The sequence below is a fragment of the Arachis stenosperma genome, chromosome 6, assembly GCF_014773155.1.
Source record: "Arachis stenosperma cultivar V10309 chromosome 6, arast.V10309.gnm1.PFL2, whole genome shotgun sequence".
NCBI lineage: Eukaryota > Viridiplantae > Streptophyta > Magnoliopsida > Fabales > Fabaceae > Arachis > Arachis stenosperma.
In genome coordinates this window covers 135,545,748-135,565,169 of record NC_080382.1, presented here as the reverse complement: position 1 = coordinate 135,565,169, position 19,422 = coordinate 135,545,748, and the positions used below count along the sequence as shown (strand labels likewise).

Sequence of the window (19,422 nt, the reverse complement as noted above, 5' to 3'; positions counted from 1 at the left end):
ATGTGTAGCAGACCTCTAAATAATAATATATACTATATATCTATAAATTTATTTTATTTTAAAAATATAAACTAAAAATAAGATTAATATATAATGATATATAATAATATTTAAATGTGTTCAAATATGTTAAGAGAAGTACTTTTTTATTCTTATCAAGAGTCACTATAACATAAAAGTTATGCGTGTCGGACAAATATCGAATAAGTTATTATCTAGTTCAAGAGACATATTTGATGTCATAAAAATTATATCTTTATTAATGATTTGAATAAGGATATTTAATTATCCTTGTTTGATTGAAAATAAATTAAAGTAGAACAGGGAATCAATGTACTTGATTCTTATGACCTATAGTCCATTGCTACAGTACTTGGAATAAAATTACACCTATATATATATGGTCCTATAAATGTTGCTATTTGCAAAGAAAAAACGCATAAATTCTTTCTTTTCACTTCCAATTGGTCAATTGTGCTTCAGGTTTCCCAGCCTACAACTGAAAGAAAGAGACAAAGAAGGAAAAAGTTGCCAATGCAAGAGTTATTTACAAAATAATATTTAAAAGACAATTAAAAATCAATTCAAATAATTTAAAATTATTTTATTTAATATTTATTAATTATTGTTAAAATAATTGTGTATATAATTAGCTATATGTTGATTATAAAACTGTTGGCTAAATAACATGATTCAAGAATTTACTAAAATATGCTTATTTTAACCTCTTTTGAGCTAATTAGAGCCTCCATTTTTCTTGTACTTTGGGAATGGCACTTGTCCAGATTCTATGTAGCCAACATCTCTGAGGAGAAGTTCGTAGTGGCGCTTAACTTCGTCGGGAGTTTTTCCGCCGACGGCGCGAGCAACGTTGTACCAACGGTCAGGCGTGTCCTTATCATAGACCGCCAATGCCCTTTCAAAGGCCTTATTGTCTTTAGCAGTCCATGACCCTGAAGATGACATTGAACTTGATGCCATTATATTTATATAAGAAGGTTTTTGAATGAGAGTGAGCGGGGCTCTATTCTATTGAATAAGACTCGAAGGAATTGAAGAGCTGATGTTTGAAGAGAGGATGGTAACGTGTGTTCCTATTTATAAGGAGAGAAATGGAGTGTTCAAAGCTAGTTAGTTGGTAAATAAAATGTTTGGCCAAACGAAGTAGAATTTCAATTATTTGTTTTCTTAGGAGGAACCACAGAATATAGAGCAGGACCAAGAATTTGGAAAGCAATATGGGAGAATCCGCATCTATGAAATGTCGCGTTTTTTACTAAAACATGACGATCATCTTGTCGCATTTTTTATTGGAGAATGTCTGCGAAATACGTGCTACGTGTTTGCATTCTTTCTTCTTATTCACAACTACATACTTCTCCTTTTTCATGTGCTTGTCTGCTCCACATGCACAACAAGAATCTGGCTTAAAAGAAGCAAAGTTTTCAAACATTAAATTGAAACTTTTTAAAAAATATTAACAGCTTCAAAAAAATAAATAAGGGAAAGATTGAAAAAAGCTTTTACAGAAGTGAGTATATAAAGATAGAATATAAGAAGGGTTAGAACATCAGAATAGCAAGTTTGTGTTAGGTAGAAGAAACAGGCAGAGTGTATTTTAATATATTTTTATTGTCTATTTATACTTTTTCATATATTAATTACTAAATTGAAGAAAAAAAATTTAGAAAAAATACACTTTAATTTATATTTCTGAACACTTCAAAACGGTTTAATTTTATCCTCTCCATTTTTCCTCTTCCTCTTTTAAAATTTTAGTTCTCTCTCTCACTACCATGAGTGACCACGACCAACAGCAATGGAAAATTTATGAAATGAAAATAACACATTTCTTTCTTGAGAATCAACATTAACGACAAAGAAATAGATTTAACGAAAAATTGCATCTGTAAATAGTAATGAGTAATGCTAGGGGCCAGCAATTTTTGTTATTGTTAGCCATCAACTAGCCATCAATGATGATTTGATGGTGTGAGATTGGTGTGAGATTTCATCCAATGGCTCACCTTTCTCTGCTGGTTACATGCTGACCAAAATTCAATAAAACTGCTGGTCTGCTAGACTTTTCCAATAGTAATATATACTACTATACATCTCTGTATAAATATAAAACTATATATGCCTATCTGTGTTCAACTGCTGACAATGCAATTGAGGAGTTTATCTTACAGCTATGTTGAATCCACAACAAGTTCGAAACATATACATAAAGCTGATTCACCAAAATAAAAGAAAAAAAATTGTTAACAACGATAAAATTTTTTTGAAAAGTATTACTAGAATGTGAATAACTATCTAATATCTTTTATTTGTTGTTATTATTTATTATTTGATTACTTCACATATTTCACATATTAGGACACCTACATACTATTAAACCATTTTGCTACCGACAATAATAAAGAAGTCTCACGACCCAAAAATTCAGCTCAACAAATTTAGTCTTTATCATCTTATCTTATTTTTATGTTATCTTCTTATCTTATTATCTTATCTTTACTTTTATCTTTCGTAGACAATGTTCTATATATATTTAGTTTTACCTTCATAATTCAATCCATCAACAATCAATAAAAATTTTTTCATCTTTTTTTTTCTATTCTTTCACAATTTTATTACATACAAAATTTTAATAATAATTTTTAAATTATATTCAAAATAATACTGATAAATATTAAAAACGTATAAACTTATTTCAACTCCACACCTTCATTCAACAATATATTCTTTTATTTCTATTGCTATATCGCGTTTATTACGATGTTGTTGAGGAAATATCATTTAAATTTATTTAGACCACAAATATATTTAATATAAAATTAATTTATTTTCACACAATAATTTTAATTAAAGAAAAAGTATAGGTAAACAATGAAAATATTAAACAATGTGAGTAATTGATATATCGAATGTTCATTTCACTAGGTGTGCGGATGGTTATTCTAATATTAAAATTTAGGTAGTTAATTTGGAGGTATAATGTGTTTTGATTTAATTAGTGATTGTTTATGTTATTCAAGAAAATTATTAATTACCTAACATAACCCTTAATACATAAATCAAGTGGAATATGGTTACGACCGAGCAAAGTATCAATAAACAACAATTTTGAGTTGTGGTTCAGATACTAGCAACGTATATGAAAATTCCCTCCACAACTAGGTTTGCTAAAGCCTATATAACTTTATTTTTATGCCCTTCTTTGCATGGTCTCTTAGCGGGTCCAACCTACTGAATCTGCTGTGGTAGGAGACAACTATTAGCTTTCATGGAAGCATAACAAAATAACGATATGTAAGTTGTTTTTAAGAATATTCTAATTGTAAAAGATCAAATCCATTTTTGTTTCCATCTCATTATTTGCTGCTAATGATACTCTAATTTTCTTTTTTGCACTTTGTCCATATCAACATTCCAACACTCTAGTGGCTAATTAAGCCCGTGAATTATTATAAGCAGGGTACATGCTACAAACAAAACATGATAACTACAAAGGTAGGGTATACATTTTATCCTAATGTTTGTAATTTTTTTAACAATATTTTTTAATATTTAATTTTATTCAAATTTATTTCTAACATTTTTATTTCATTTAATTTTATTTTTAACATTTTTTATTTGTGTCAAAATTTTAAATTTATCCCTAACATTTTATATAGAATTAACGTCTAAAGATAATTTTGACACAAATAAAAAACGTTAAGAATAAAATTAAAACCAACTAAATGTTAGAAATATTTTCAAGAAAAAATTATAAATATGATGAAAACTCAGATACAGTCGACTTCAACTAAAGTTGATAGTTGAAAGCCGTTAGATGAAAATTTAGTCAAATCAATCAAATTATCTAATGGCTCTCAATTATTAACTTCACGTGAAGTCGACTGCACTTAAGTTTCCACAAAAAAATATACTTTATTCTAACTAAATTTAGATTAGTTAAGATAATAAGTATTTTGTTTTTTTGATAATTTTAGAGATAGAAGATGATAATAAGTAGTTGAATTATATATTGTTAAGATGCTTTATCTCTGGTGGCGCTGTCACCATAAATAGTTAATAATTAGCGTTGAATTAGCAATATAAGTAGTATCCACATATATAGTTTGAATTAGCATTATCCCTTTGCTTTAGGAATTTTTTTTTCAATAAATTAAATATATATATTCCATGTGATCATAAATAATTAGAATATTAATCTTTTAATATTTTTTTAATATAAGTATTTTATGAAGATACTTTGTTTAAAAGTATTTTATTTATTTAGCTACATTTTAAACGAAGACAACACTTTTATAAATATCAAAATCTAACCATACAATCCATCATCCAAGGGTCAAAAGTATAATATCCACTTTATAAGAGTTTCAGTTAGAAAAAGGAAATTAGAAGAGAAAATGCTTTTGAAATTGTATTAGAAAGTGTGTTTATAAGAAGAGTTTTCTCTGCTATATATAACAGCAGGGGTCACACCACATACTTATTATATCAAGTGTAGCTAATAGCTACCCTTTCTCAGTTACAACACTAACACCCTCTCCTCTCAAACTTTGGGAGAGTGAACTACTGACCCTAAGTTTGTCTTTAAAAAATTCAAACAACCTAGAAGATAATGATTGTTAACACATTTAGAATTTGGTCAAGTGCAGGAATGTTAACTACAAACAGTTCTTTCTTATTCACCATTTCTCTTAATGAATGCAAGTCTAATTCCAAATGCTTGCAAAGACTATGGAGAATTGGATTGGCTGTAAGTATACACGCACTCTGGTTGTCACAGTAAATTGTAGGAGCAATCTTTTGAGATACACCTAGTTCACTAAGAAGATGCTATAGTGACACAAGTTCAGACTGCACGATACTCAGCCTCTATGCTACTATGGCTGACTTTAGATTATTTATGGCACTTCCAGGAAATTAGATTTGTCCCTAGATATACACAGTAGTCAGTGACAGACCATTGGTCATCGAGATCACTTACCCAATCTGCATTAGCAAAATTCAGGAGTCTAAAATCAGTACCCTTTGAAAAGATAATCCCATCACTTACCGTCCCTTTCAAATACCGCAAGATCTTCTTCACTGCTTTTCAGCGATTAAGAGTGAGGTTGTGCATAAATTGTGAAACTCTATTCACAGAAAACGCAAGATCAGGCATTGTCATAGTCAAATATTGGAGAGCCCCTACTATAGAACGATAAAGCTTCGGATCAGAACAAGGTTCAGAATCATTTGTATAGAGTTTCAAATTCCCAACCATGGGAGTAGGCAAGGCATTTGCCGTTTCTATGTTAGCCTTTTTCAAAATTTTCATTGCATATTTTCTTTGAGATAGGTGTACACGTCCTCCTTGCAAATAAGAAAATTCTATACCAAGGAAAAATTTAAATTACCAAGATCTGCTTAATTAATAGATCAATTTCATTAGCATAATTTTCAGTGACAACAATGTCAACGACATATACTAACATGTATACGACTGATTTGGTATTTTTTCTTACAAACAGAGAAATATCGGATCAAGTATTTTCAAACCCAAACTTTGTCAATGTTTCTTTCAAAGTTAAGTACCATGCCCGTGGTGCCTGTTGCAGGCCATACAGGGCCTATTCAGCTTGCATACCAGGTTAGTATTGCTGTCCTCATAGCCTTGTGGTTGAGTCATAAAAACCTGTTCCATTAAAATTCCATTTAAGAAAGCATTATTAAAATCAAACTGACATAGAACCCATCCTTGTGTGATGGCTAGAGTAAGCACAACACAAACAGAAGAAGGTCTTATCACAAGACTATATATCTGATCATAGTCTATGCCTTGGGTTGATGAAAACCTTTGGCAACAAAACGAGCTTTATAACGAACAACCTCACCATTAAGAGTTTCGTTTAATGACAAAAATCCACTTGCTCCCTACTATAGTTGCATTTGGTACGGGAGTCACAAAACACCAAGTATTGCATTGCCTTAGTGCTTTAAGCTCAGCATCCATAGCCTCCTTCCAGTGAGGGGTTTGGATAGCTTGAGCAGCAGTTTTAGGTACTTGTTGTTTAATATCAATATCAATATATGTAATATAGGCCTTTGGCTTGTGTATACCCGTATTTGATCTTGTTATCATATTGTGTGTATTGGTGGTTAGATGAGAAACCTGACTTGGAGGGGGATTAAGTCCCTGACCAGTGGCCTCACTATTCATAGAGACATTAATCTCTAAAACTAGATTAGGGGTAATACTAGTGTCCAGCAAGGTGTAGGTGATTGCAAATTTGTAGTTGTTCCACCAGTTTGAGTTTGATTTGAGAACGAGTTATTTGTCAGGGTAGTATTTGGTAACCTTAATGTGGAGGGTAAGCTGTAATAAGCATCAGTAATATAGCTAGGAACAGATTCAGTGTTAGTCATGTGAGCAGAAGAATTTTGAAACAAATCATGATAAGGAAAATTCAACTCATCAAAGATCACATGGTGAGACATATAAACTTTTTCAGACTTACTCATACATTTATATCCATGAAATTTAATGTCATAGCCTAAAAATAAATATTTCTCATAGCGATATTCAAATTTATGCTTATTGTATGGTCGAAGAAATGGAAAACAAGTGCACCCAAACACCTTTAACGCATTATAATCTGGTTTTCGATTATGCAAATTTTCAAACGGTGACATAAAATCAAGAACAACAGTAGGTAGTCTATTCATTATATGAATAGCAGTAGCAAAAGCATCTTCCCAAAATTGCATGGGAAGAGATGTGGTTGCCAATAATGAAAGACCAATCTCAACTACACTTCTATGCCTTCTCTCTACACTACCCTGCTGTTGATGTGTATATGGACATGAGAGTCTATGTCTAATACCATTATCAGTTAAAAAGGTAGTGAAGGCAGCAGATACAAATTCTCTTCCATTATCTATTTGCAAAGATTTTAATTTATGTCCAGTCATCGTCTCCATTTGATTTTTAAAGTTTTGAAAGGCATTAAGAGCTTGGGACTTATTAGTCAACAAATAAATATATGTATATTTAGTACACGCATTTACAAAACTAATGTAATATTTTATACCATTTCTAGATACAATAGAGGATGGTCCTCATATGTCAGCAAAAATTAACTCTAGAGGATAATTATATGTAGTATTAGAATCACTAAAAGGTAAAGCATGAATCTTAGAAATAGAGCAGATTTTACAAATTTTAGAATGAGATGGTTTTGTAGGTAAAGGAATATCACATTGTTTAAGAACACGAAAGAGATTATTCATTGAAGTGTGGCCCAATTATTTGTGCCAAATTTCTACATCATGAATACTTGTACAAGTTGCTGTTAAAGTAGTATTATGATTCCTAAAACTATGCTTAGAATTGTTTGAATTACAATGAAATTTTATAGAAGAAGAAAAATTTGTAGCAGCAGTATGAGAGTTATTATGCAATTGGGTTTCAGATAGAGAAACTGATTTTGGCACATAAAGATCATCAAATGTATAAATGCCATTCTCAGTGATTCCCTAAAGAAGAGGGGCCTGAGTTACCTGATCACGAATGGTACAATGATAAGGCCAAAATTCAAAGAAAACACCATTTTTTTGAGCAAATTTCGAAACACTGAGTAAGTTTTGTGTGATTGTTGGAAGTTAGAACATATAATAAATTTGTCAATTTAAAACCAAGATTGTTATTTTTATTAACGAGAAAAGAGGAACCAGATTTAGATAGAAATACCTGCAACATTACCTACAAAAGGTTGCTCATGACCAAGATTGCTTGCAAAATGAGAGAGCAAATTATTGGGATCGGTAGGTACATGATGAGATGCTCCTGAGTTAGCATACCAAGATGAGTCTCCAATGGAGAATGTTGTAGACATATATGCTTGTGGCTAATGGAATGAGGCAGATGGTGATGGTGGACATGTATTGGAAAAGGAAAATTGTGGTGGAGGAGTAGGACGTGCTGGGTTTGGTTGGAATTGCTGATCAAAGCGATGGTAGCAGCTCCATGCTGCATGACCTACCCTGCCACAAATTTAGCAGTTTGTTCTTGGAGATTGCCATGAGCACCGACCATCCCTTTGGGATCTACCGCCACCACGATGTCGTCTTGCACCCATTCCTCTAGTTGATGACGGGAAGAAAACTTGTGTGAAGTTTTCCATGAAAATTGATGAGAATGGAGTCTTGAATCTATCAAGCATATCATCATATGCTTGAAGAAAGGATTCTGCCTCACTAATAGAGAATGCCCAATCTTGACATGATAGAAGTTATGTAACCACTATAATCCTCAGGCAATCTATCAGTAATAGCTTGGATATAATCATCATCTTCCAATTGATACCCAATAGCAGAAAGGGAGTCAACTAGCTTTTGAATTTTGGAGAGATAATCATGAACTGTACCTATTTTTTGATACATTTTAATTGGGATTTCAAGCTTTGAATTCTTGTCTTGGATGTCGAGAAGAAATAGGTGATGATGGTAGTCCACGCATCACAGAAGCGAGTACAATGAACGATCTTGTTCTTGTATGATGTAGTCATTGAAGCCATGAGCTATGTGGTAAAGGAGATATCATCTTGCTTCCAGATCTTGAATGCTTCAATTTCTTGTAACAGATCTGTTGAAGTATATTTTGCAGAATCGAATTTGGTAGTTACATCAACCTTTGATGCTACTGTAGGCAGAGATTTTGTCACAGGTTCAAATCTATTAGGAGCATTATCCCAATCAAGATGAGTCTCCATTGAAAGACTCTGAATTGTGAGCCATGCTTAATGGTGCCATGTGTTGAAATTGGTGTCATCAAGCTTTTCAGCTATGGAAATGAGAGGTTATTTTGTTGATGATGAAGTAGAAATGAAGAAGGCCATGATCAAGAACTTGATCTTCAGGCTCTTGATACCATATAAGAGTTTCAGTAAGAGAAATGAAATTAGAAGAGAAAATATTTTTGGAATTGTATTAAAAAGTGTGTTTACAAGAAGAGTTTTTTCTGCTATATATAGTAGCAGGAGTCACACCACACACTTATTATATCAAGTGTAGCTAATAGCTACCCTTTCTCAGTTACAACACTAAAACACCTAAAAGTTATTACCACTTATAAGGCTATTAGATACTAATTATATCATTCAACTACTTATATTGTTTCAATGAAGATGCTTTGTTCAACTACTTTTATATTTAATAGCTATTAAATATAAGTGCTAATACTTACAATAGAACAACACTAAAAAAGTATCTAATGATCGATGGTGGTGCTGCGTTGGTGGTCGAAGAGAAGCTAGGATTGGAAAAGGGGGAGTTATTCAGACTTCAGAGCTCTGAACTTGGTCGAGTGAGTGACGGGGCGCTTAGGGGCTTTTGCTCTCTTCTTAATTTGATTTGTGGCCGTTGAAAAGAGAACTGCAGTTATCTTAGTTCTTTCTGTAGCTGAAATGCAAACCGCTTCCATAACCGCCCAATCTTATCAATTAGTCGCTGTTATCTTCCGCATTTGTTGTAGTGAGAGTTAACCCACGTCATATAGTTAGGATATCCGTGCACTGAATAAGTCGAGTAAGTTAATCTCTGTAGCTCTTGATATAATCTTCTCTAGTTGCCCATCAAAGGAAGTTAGGGCCTTAACTATTTGGACAATGATATAAACAAATTTATTATATAGGAAAAATAGACAAAAGTACATCCAGATTTTCATACTGTGGACAGATGTACTTCTTAATTTTTTAATGAGTCATTTGCACACATGAATATAAAATTTTATTATCAATTATATCCTTTTGTGACCTGAATAATTTTTCCAATGGTGGTGGAAGCCAGGTAGCACAGTATTGTGTGATGTGACCAATTTGGGGTGACATAGTAGAAAATAAAATTATTACATTATTAAATTTATTGAAATAAATATAAGAAAAGGGCACAATAGAATCACTGTTCATCCTCTTCCTTCTCCAATTCTTTCGAACCCTAAGAACCCTAACACAGGGTGAAAAAAATTCTTCATTCATTCTCTTCATTTTCCTCTGTACATCTTCTTTCTGTCTGTGGTAATAGGAGTTTGTAAACTCTAATGTATCAAAATATCACACTCTCAACGAAGGAAGAATATACCTCATGCTTGTGCCAGTGACTGTGGTTGCTCGTCTTCTATCCCAAAAAATAGGAAGAAGAAGAAGTTCAACTACAATAATAGCAAGTGTCTACATAGACTTGACGCAGTGGTGCTTGAGTCTGCTATATAGTGGAACCCTGAGAGATTGTTTCTTCGTTGAGATATGTGAATTCTAATTTTGTTTTTGAATCAGAGGAATCAAGTTCCACGTGAGGAACAAAGATCTTTGGTGTCTCATTCCTTCCTCCTTACACAAATCTTTGACCAGTCGGTGCTGGCCTCTTATACGATGCTCTTCTGACTATTCTTAGATTGCTGGGTGGGCACTTCATTCTGACATTCTTGTTGGAAACCATTAAAAGGTGGGACTTCTGCTTCACTTTGCTGTTGGGTTGCATTTCGATTAACGTTTGGAATTTTGGGTTGTGGCATTGATTGGGTTGTAGGAGCAGGATTAGGAGATGCTGGCTTATGAGTTTGATTGCAACTTTGGTTGGTTTTTTTTTTCACCCTAGGATTCAAAGGAATTGGAGAAGAAAAAGGATGAACCGTGGTTCCATTATACCCTTTTCTTATAAATATATTTCAACAAATTTCATCATGTAATATTTCTATTTTCTACTGTGTCACATCCCAAATTGGCCACATCACATAATACCGTGCCATCTAATCTCCACCACCGCCAAAAAAATTACTCAGGTCACAAAAGGGTAGAATTGACAACGAAATTTTATATTCATATGTGCAAATATCTCATTAAAAATTTGAGAAATACATCTGTTTACTATGTAAAAATTCGGGTGTACTTTTGTCTATTTTTTCTATTATCTATAAAGCAATAGCACTAATATATATGAATATAAACAGGGGCGAAGCTACATACATAGAAAGGGGGGCAGTCGCCCCCCCTAATTTTAATTTTTTACATGTAAATTATATATAAATTTCAGTTTAGCCCCCCCTTAAAATTTTATTTTAGTCTTTTTTTAGTGTGTAAATATTTTTGGCCCCCTCTAATATTTCTTCTAGCTCCGCCCTTGAATATAAATATCACCTAGAACAGTTAAGTATACTAATTTTAATTTTTTTGAGGTACAATCATACAGAGATATGTGGTATATATAAAATATAAAATAATTTTTAGATAAATTATAATAATATTTTTATATTTTATTAATATTAAAGTATAAATTAATTTTTTTAAAATGTTTTAATGTCTTTTTAAATTATATAAAATATTTAAGATATTTTTTTATACTAATTAATAAAATAACAATATATATTATATATCTAGACTAATAATAAAGTTATATGTCAATACGTAATAATATTATATTAGATGTGTTTAAATATATTTAGAGAATTATATTTTATCTTTTCTGAAACACAATATAACACAAAAATCATGTATATCCAACAAATATCAAATGAGTTAGTAATTAAAGTAGGTTAAAAATAGTCACCAAAAAAAGTAGGTAAAAATGTGCATAAAAAATAATTACATCTTTATTAATGGTTTGAACCAGCATATTTGATTATTCTTGCTTGATGGATAATAAATTAAACTAGAACGGGGAATCGATGGACATATTCTTATGATCTATAGTCCATTGCTATATTACTTGCAATACAATTACACCTATTGACCTATATGGTCCTATAATTGTTGCTTTGCAAAGAAAAAACGCATGAATTCTTTGTTGTTAATGCCAGTTGGTCAATTGAGCTTCAGGTTTTCCAGCCTGCAAGGAAAGAAAAAGAACAAAAAAAAAGTTGTCAGAGTTATTTTACAAAATAATATTTAAAATATAATAAAAAATTAATTAAAATAATTTAAAATTATCTTATTTAATATTCATTAATTACTCTTAAAATAATTTTGTGTATAATTAGTTATATATTGATTATAAAATTGTTGACAAAAAAATATTAAGACTATTAGAATTTATTAATTTTAATTATCTCTTAATCATCAATTAAATTTTTTTAATTTAGTTTTTTTAATTTAATAATTTAATAACATATTTTATTTTATATTTTTAAATATAAATAATTAATTAATAATAAAAAATAATAAATTCTGATAATTTTTTAACATTTTTTTCTCTAGCTAAATAACATAATTCAAGAATTTACTAAAATATGCTTAGTTACTTACTTTGACCTTTTTGAGCTAATTAGAGCCTCCATTTGTCTTGTACTTTGGAAATGGCACTTGCCCAGATTCTATGTAGCCAACATCTCGGAGGAGAAGTGCGTAGTGGTGCTTAACTTCGTCGGGAGTTTTTCCGCCAACGGCGCGAGCAACGTTGTACCAACGGTCAGGGGTGTCCTTATCATAAACCGCCAATGCCCTTTCAAAGGCCTTATTGTCCTTAGCACTCCATGACCCTGAAGATGACATTGAACTCGATGCCATTATATTTATACTGTGTATAGTGAAAAAATGGTAATTAAAAATAAGAAGGTTTTAAATGAAAACAAGGCTCTATTCTATTGAATAAGACTCCAAGCTGATGATGATGTTTGAAGAGAGGATGGTAACGAGTGTTCCTATTTATAAGAAGAAGAAATATAATGTTTGGGCAAACCAACTAGAATTTGAATTATTTGTTTGCACAGAATATAGAGCAGGACCAAGAATTTGGAAAGCAATATTGGAGAATCCGCATTTAACTAGAGTTAACCAAACATGCATATTGAATAGAAACAAATCCCTTCTTATATTGTCTTCTCATCATTCTACTTTTTTTTTTTTTGAATGAAAAGGCTCTACACCATCGGTGGTGGAGCAAACAGGAATAAACATAAGTACAACTAAAATAAAAACATCACTAACAACCCAACATGGTAAAACAACCCCTAGTCATTCTACTTCTATGCATGTATACCGTCTTTTTCGATCTTAAATTTTTTCCTTTGTTGTTAAGGTTGATTCTCAAGAAAAATAATTCGGTATTTTCATTTCATAATTTTGCTCAAGTATTGCATTAGATGGTGGTAAAGAGAGAGAGAATTGAAACTTTGAAAGAAGACAATGAAAAATGAAGAGGATAAAATTGAAAAAAAAAATTGTTGGCTTGTTCAATTTTAATCAAAGATAAAACTGAAACGTTTTGAAATGTTTGATAGAGGTATAAAGTATACCTTTTCCTAACCTTTTTTTTTTTTAATTTAGTAGTTAATAGAAAACACCGTACCATTCAGTGATACAGATAGATATGGATCGAGTGGAATATGGTCACGAACAAGCAAACTACCAATAAACAAAAATTTTGAGTTGTGGTTCAGATACTGGCAACGTATATGAAAATTCCCTCCTCAACTAGATTTGCTAAAGCCTATATAACTTTATTTTTATGCCCTTCTTTGCATGGTCTCTTAGCGGGTCCAACCTACTGAATCTGCTGTGGTAGGAGACAACGCTAAGCTTTCATGGAATATTCTAATTGTAAAATATCAAATTATAAATTATTTTTGTTTTCTATGTTTTCTATTTTAAAATAACTGTCACTTTGATTTTTTTTATATATATTTAAACATCAAGGTGAAAACTCACGTGCAGTCGATTTCAGGTGAAGTTGATAAGGGAGAGTCAATAGATAATTTGACTAATTTGACTAAATTTTCATCTAACGATTCTTAACTATTAACTTGACGTGAAGTCGCTTGCACTTGAGTTCCACCAAACATCAATCTACTTAGACACAAAATAGGTCTATATATATATATATATATATTTTCCAAATGTATCAAAAGGTCAAAGCGATAGCTATTAGTGGTCAATTATCTTGTTAATTAACTCATGTTAAAATCTTCTACACATTTAATATCTTCTTCTTCTCCTCTAATTCTCTTTTGGTTTCATCTTCTTCTTGAATGTGTAGCAAGAACGAAACTGTGCAACAACAAATAATTTCTTTTTACTTTTCTCAACAGGGAAAGTGAAAGAGCTAGCATGCAGTGTCATTTTCTTTTCGTACAAGTCAGTTTTTACTGTGTAAATATAATAATGGTCTAATTGATTTCTATTTTCATTTAGTATCTTAATTTTCAATAGTTTTTGTTTTTAAAAATTTGTGAAAAAATATTAAAAACATAAATAAAGCAACATAGTTATGTTTTTTTATTTTTTATAAAAGTAGAAATGATTAAAAATAAAAATAGAAAAAAGGTCTTAATATTTGTGGTAGTGGGCTTGCATATGTGGTGTGCAGTCAAACCATTTCTGGTACACTAGCATTGCCGAATGCTAAACATCCAATTATTTTTAATTTTTAGAATAAGGACAAAGCAAATCATATAAAAGCATCATATTTCAAAGGTCGGTGTAGTGATGTAGCCATTGGAAGCAACTTGTATTTACGTATATTCATCAGTCCTATATATATGGACAAATTAAATCAACTTTTTCTTTCTTTTTTTTTCCCCTCTAATATCTACCAAGTAGGCCAATGTGCTTAGTATATTCGATCTTCGAAAGTATAGTAAAAATGCTTGGCATTTTAGGATGCACGAATTCACAAGCATTAATATGTTGACCATATTATGCATCATACTTTGTTGAAAATCTTTATCATGCTCCAGTGATAACTTTGAAACAATGCATGTGGAAACAATTTGATCAACCTCATTCCTTCATTATAGTTCTATAAAATGTGTCCGGAAAATAAACACGTATTGCCAATATAAAAAGTGTCTATATAAATGTCCAATAATATATATATAAAATTAAGTGGATCTAACTTATCACAAAAGTAAGCTTAAGCGATGAAGATTGTCTCACAATTATAAAGATTATCACACTTTTAATTTTAGACAATGTGAAATTTAATAATATACACACATGAAAGTGTCCGACTAAATAATTCCCCATATTTAACCAATTTAAATTGGTCAAGTGGTTAGTTCACTCGTCTGCTTAAGTAAGTGTTAGAATTCAAATGTCACCTTATATATGCAAACATATTAACAAGCAATAAACTTTTAAATAAAACTCAAATCTACATGAATTAATTCTTACCCTGTCAAACTAGGAGAGTACTATAAAAAAAACAAGATTTGAAAAGTGATAGAAAGATAGACTTGGCCATGAAAGGGCATAGTTGATGCATAAAAGTTAATTTTGTCGGCAAGGCTGGGAAGCTTATAAGTGAATCTATTTACGTGCATGCACATTGTCAAGTGGCATGATCATCAATCAATATCATTAGATCGTCCAAGGCACTATGTGTGGCAATGGGGGTAATACTGTAGTAGGGTAGGACATGATCATTGGATGATAATTACTGGATTCACGAGGATTCCGATTCTTTTTTAGGACCCCATCATATCTAGGATACCTACTATCTATAGAGTCCTTTTCTCGCAACTCTATAAACTCCACCATTACTGGATGATTCCCTTTCAATGTGGTCCTTCCGTACAAGTTGAATAGCAGACTAGTTAAGAGTTTGATTGACTAGTAGTAATATTAATTAGAAATCGTTTTAATATTTCAAAAAATACTAGTATTTTAATAGTTTTAGTCATTAATCTTAATCATAAAATATATATATATTGTTGAAATTAATATTATTGTGCTTAAAAATTAGTTAATTTGGGTTTTGTATCAGAGCCGCGTGATATGGTATTATTGCAGAGTATACAACAAGAATTTTGTCACAAAGAAAGTGGCTAGGTGCACTCTAGTATCTAGGTGGTCCTAAAATGGCCACAAGAGAATAAATAAAGAAAGTACTTTAGCTTGAAGGTATATTAATTTAATTTGGTCCAAGAGGAGAAATTACTTTTTTTCTTTTTCGATAATCCAAGAGGAAAATTGCTTCAAAACATGTACACTATACTAGAATAAAACTATTTTGAGATGTTATCTGAAACAGAGATGAAAATGTCATTGGGTCTAAATCATGTGCTTTTAGACGACGGTTGAGTAATATCTACAAGAGAATTCAATGACAAAATTAGCAAGAATTTTGATAGAATGTAGATACAAATTGGACGATTAATTACTTGAGTTAAGATGGTATTTAACTATTTATAGAGATGAGGTTCGAACGTTAACTAACCGTTTTTTAGCTGGTCTATTTTTCTTTGTGACGTGGTTTTGGGTCTTAATATTTTAGAAAGGGGAGTGCTAGGTAAACAATATAGGTAAATAATAAAAATATTAAATAATGTGAACAATGAATATATCGAATGTTTATTTTATTAGGTGTATGGATGGTTATCCTAATATTAAAAGTTAGATAGATAATTTAGAGGTGTAGTGCAGGGGCAGAGCTTAGTTGAGACAAGGGGGGCATGGTCCCAAACTTTTTATAAAAAAAATTAGTAGTACTTTTTTAAAGAATAAAAAATAGTTTTGTTGGCTCAAATATTTTACTATGATTTAAAGTATTCAAGTTCAATCTTTATCTCTTACTTTTATTGCACAATAGTTTTTAGTTTTAAACATTCAAAACATGATGGATTTGGACTGAATTGAGTGTATTCGCATTTCGTAGCTCTCTATTCAATAAGCAACACTCTCTCTACCTTTGAGTTCAAATATAGAAAAATTAAGTATTCTTTATTTATTTAATTTAATATTATTTTATATTTTACTGTTTATTTAATTTAATTTTTTATATGATAACAAATATTAGAATATTCACTAAGTATTGATATTATTGTATTTGTATAAATTGATATAAGAAATTCAATAAATATTATAAATTTTAATATTTGTCCTTCTAACTTCTTTTTTACATATTTTATAGGATATATATTCAAATTTTTATATAAAATAATCATGAAAAATAAAAAAATTGATAAATTTTTAAGAGGAAGGCTAATATTTAAGAAGGAGAACATATAACTTTTACAATATCAACACATGTAGATAGTTCTTCTACTTTAATTAATAAATTACAAAGAAAGTAAGATACAACTTTTAAAAGTTCAAAAAGTTGAATCTGATTATTTTGGCCTTAATTCTTTGAAACAAGATCTTGGAAAACAATTTTAAATTTGACAATATTACCTAAATCAGAGAAATGAGGTTAGACGAGCTTATCTTAAATGGGGTCTATATAAAAAATATCTTGACAATTATCGGCCCCCAAAATTTTGTTTCAAGATCCACCATTGGTATAGTGTGTTTTTATTTTATTGATAGTCATTCATATTATTTAAAAAAGTCATTGATTATATAGTATAACCCAATATTTTATGTTCATGTAGGAACAAAAACCTTAAAATATCTTCCGGAAATTAGCTTGAGCCTTTTTCATCTGTAATACTTAAAAGATCAGCAGAAATAATGCATTCTCCTTCGAAAAAGAAGAATAATTATATCTATGATTACAGCTATATAGTTATATTATTATCAAATTTTAATTCAAGAGATGTAAAGCGTATCAAAAAAGTCTCACACTATATATTATATTTGATAGATAACATATTACATATTAAGTAAAATATATTTTGTCTCTAAAATTTAGAGAAAATTTTAAAAATATCCCTAAATTTTATTTTATTTCAATTTTATTCTATAAGTTTTCGATTGCATCAAATATATTCTCAACAGCTAAATTTTCAAAAAATTTAAAACCAATTTAATAATAATGCATAAAAATTATGCTTGATTTGTCTGTATTGAAGGTTATTCTTATGAAATTGTTGTTGAATAAATTTTAAATTTTTGAAAAATTAACCGTCAGGAATATATTTGATGAAAAAAAAAATTTTTGGGACAAAATTAAAACAAAATAAAATCTAAGAATATTTTTAAAACTTTTGTCAAATTTCAGAGATAAAAAGTATACTTTACCCTTACATGTTTTATTTCATGAAACTATGATGGTAGCGTTCAACAAAGTTTTAATCAAAAGTTGCAAGCATGAAGCCAAAGACTATTAAACTAAAGGTTAATAGTTAAATTCGTCCTTCGTCAAATTAGTTTTTAAATAATTTTTTAGTCATATTAGTCTTAGTCCCTGAAAGATAAAACGTAAGTTAAATTGGCTCTTCCGTTAGTTAGACGATGATGTGTCACATTAAGTGCCATGTGTCACTATATGATTGATTGACGTGTCAAATCAGTGACACCTAACACGCCACGTGTCACTTGACATGTAAAAAAAATATTTATAATCAAAATAGTTCTTAAAAGTTTAAACGTAAGTCATTTTCATCCCTAAAATTTTAAAAATTAATCAAACTAATCCTTACATGTTCAAACGCAAGGAATATATGCAGTAGGTTGTTCAAATCAAGGTAGAGAAAATCGAGATTTTACGTAAAATCAAAAAAGTAAATAAAAAACGTAAAACGTAAAATTTTAACAAGATTTAAATCGTAAAATCGTAAGACTTAGTACAAATTTCGTAAAATCGATAAACTCATTTAAAATCGTAATATCAGAAGATTTTAAGAGTTAAATAGAGATTCTAGCTACTATGGTTCAAATGCAATATTGTCTGAAAATGGTGGTGGAGGATAATACTTACATCAGATGAATCATTATGTGAAAATGGTGAAGTTTGGAATATTGCATGAGAATGATGGTAAAATTATGGTGGAAGGCCAATGCTTTTAGCAAACCTTGCGTGAAAATGATAGTGAAGGGTCAGTATTTTTCTGAGAGTAAAGAAAAAAAAGTAAATTTTTTTGTTTTGAAATTAAATTTTTTTTAAATAAGCAGTAGAATGACTTATCGAGAAGTAGAGAAGTCATATATTTCTACTTTTTCAAAAAGTTGTAAATTAACTTTTTGGAAAGTTAAAAACTTTTTTTCTAAAATGGTGTCAAACATACAACTTTTCATAATCCAAAAAAAAAAGTACCTTGTGCTACTTCCCAAACGGGCTCTAAGAGCAACTCCAATGGGAGTGCCTCATTCCACTTTTTTCTGACACATGGAGTAATTAACCGTTGGAGAAGGAGAGAGGTGAGTTCCTTCACGGAGGCCAAGGCAGAAGAGTCCCTCTGAATAGGGACTCAAACTAACCAATGGTAACTTGCCTTACCTTTTAAATAAATGCATATAAAATTATAATAAATAAATAATTATATTAAATAATTAAATTATAATAAATAATTAAATAAAATTAATTTAATAATAATTATAATAGTTAATTAAATTAAGTAATTATAATTTTATTTAATTAATAATTTATATTAATTATTTAAATAATAATTAATTAAGTAATTAAATTATAATTAATTTATTAATAATTATAATAATTAATTAGATTAAATAATTAATTATTTATTTAATTAATAATTTATATTAATTATTTATA

General features: G+C 30.1%; 2 protein-coding genes across 2 annotated transcripts; both read right to left on the bottom strand.

Annotated features, from left to right (window-relative positions):
• Positions 1-250: 250 nt before the first annotated feature.
• Positions 251-1,088, bottom strand: LOC130936711 (protein RADIALIS-like 3). The gene is made up of 2 exons (XM_057866844.1): positions 726-1,088; positions 251-499 (listed from the first exon to the last, which is right to left on the bottom strand). The coding sequence occupies exon 1, from the start codon at positions 979-981 to the stop codon at positions 736-738; it is 246 nt and encodes an 81-aa protein (XP_057722827.1). The 5' UTR covers positions 982-1,088; the 3' UTR covers positions 251-499; positions 726-735.
• Positions 1,089-11,619: 10,531 nt separating this feature from the next.
• Positions 11,620-12,729, bottom strand: LOC130936639 (protein RADIALIS-like 2). The gene is made up of 2 exons (XM_057866737.1): positions 12,294-12,729; positions 11,620-11,877 (listed from the first exon to the last, which is right to left on the bottom strand). Exon 1 carries the CDS (start codon positions 12,552-12,554, stop codon positions 12,309-12,311), a length of 246 nt encoding a protein of 81 aa, XP_057722720.1. The 5' UTR covers positions 12,555-12,729; the 3' UTR covers positions 11,620-11,877; positions 12,294-12,308.
• Between the last annotated feature and the right edge of the window lie 6,693 nt (positions 12,730-19,422).

Coding starts and splice junctions, on each gene's coding strand:
- LOC130936639 (XM_057866737.1), bottom strand. CDS start 12,554: ATGGCATCGAGTTCAATGTCATCTTCAGGGTCATGGAGTGCTAAGGAC.
- LOC130936711 (XM_057866844.1), bottom strand. CDS start 981: ATGGCATCAAGTTCAATGTCATCTTCAGGGTCATGGACTGCTAAAGAC.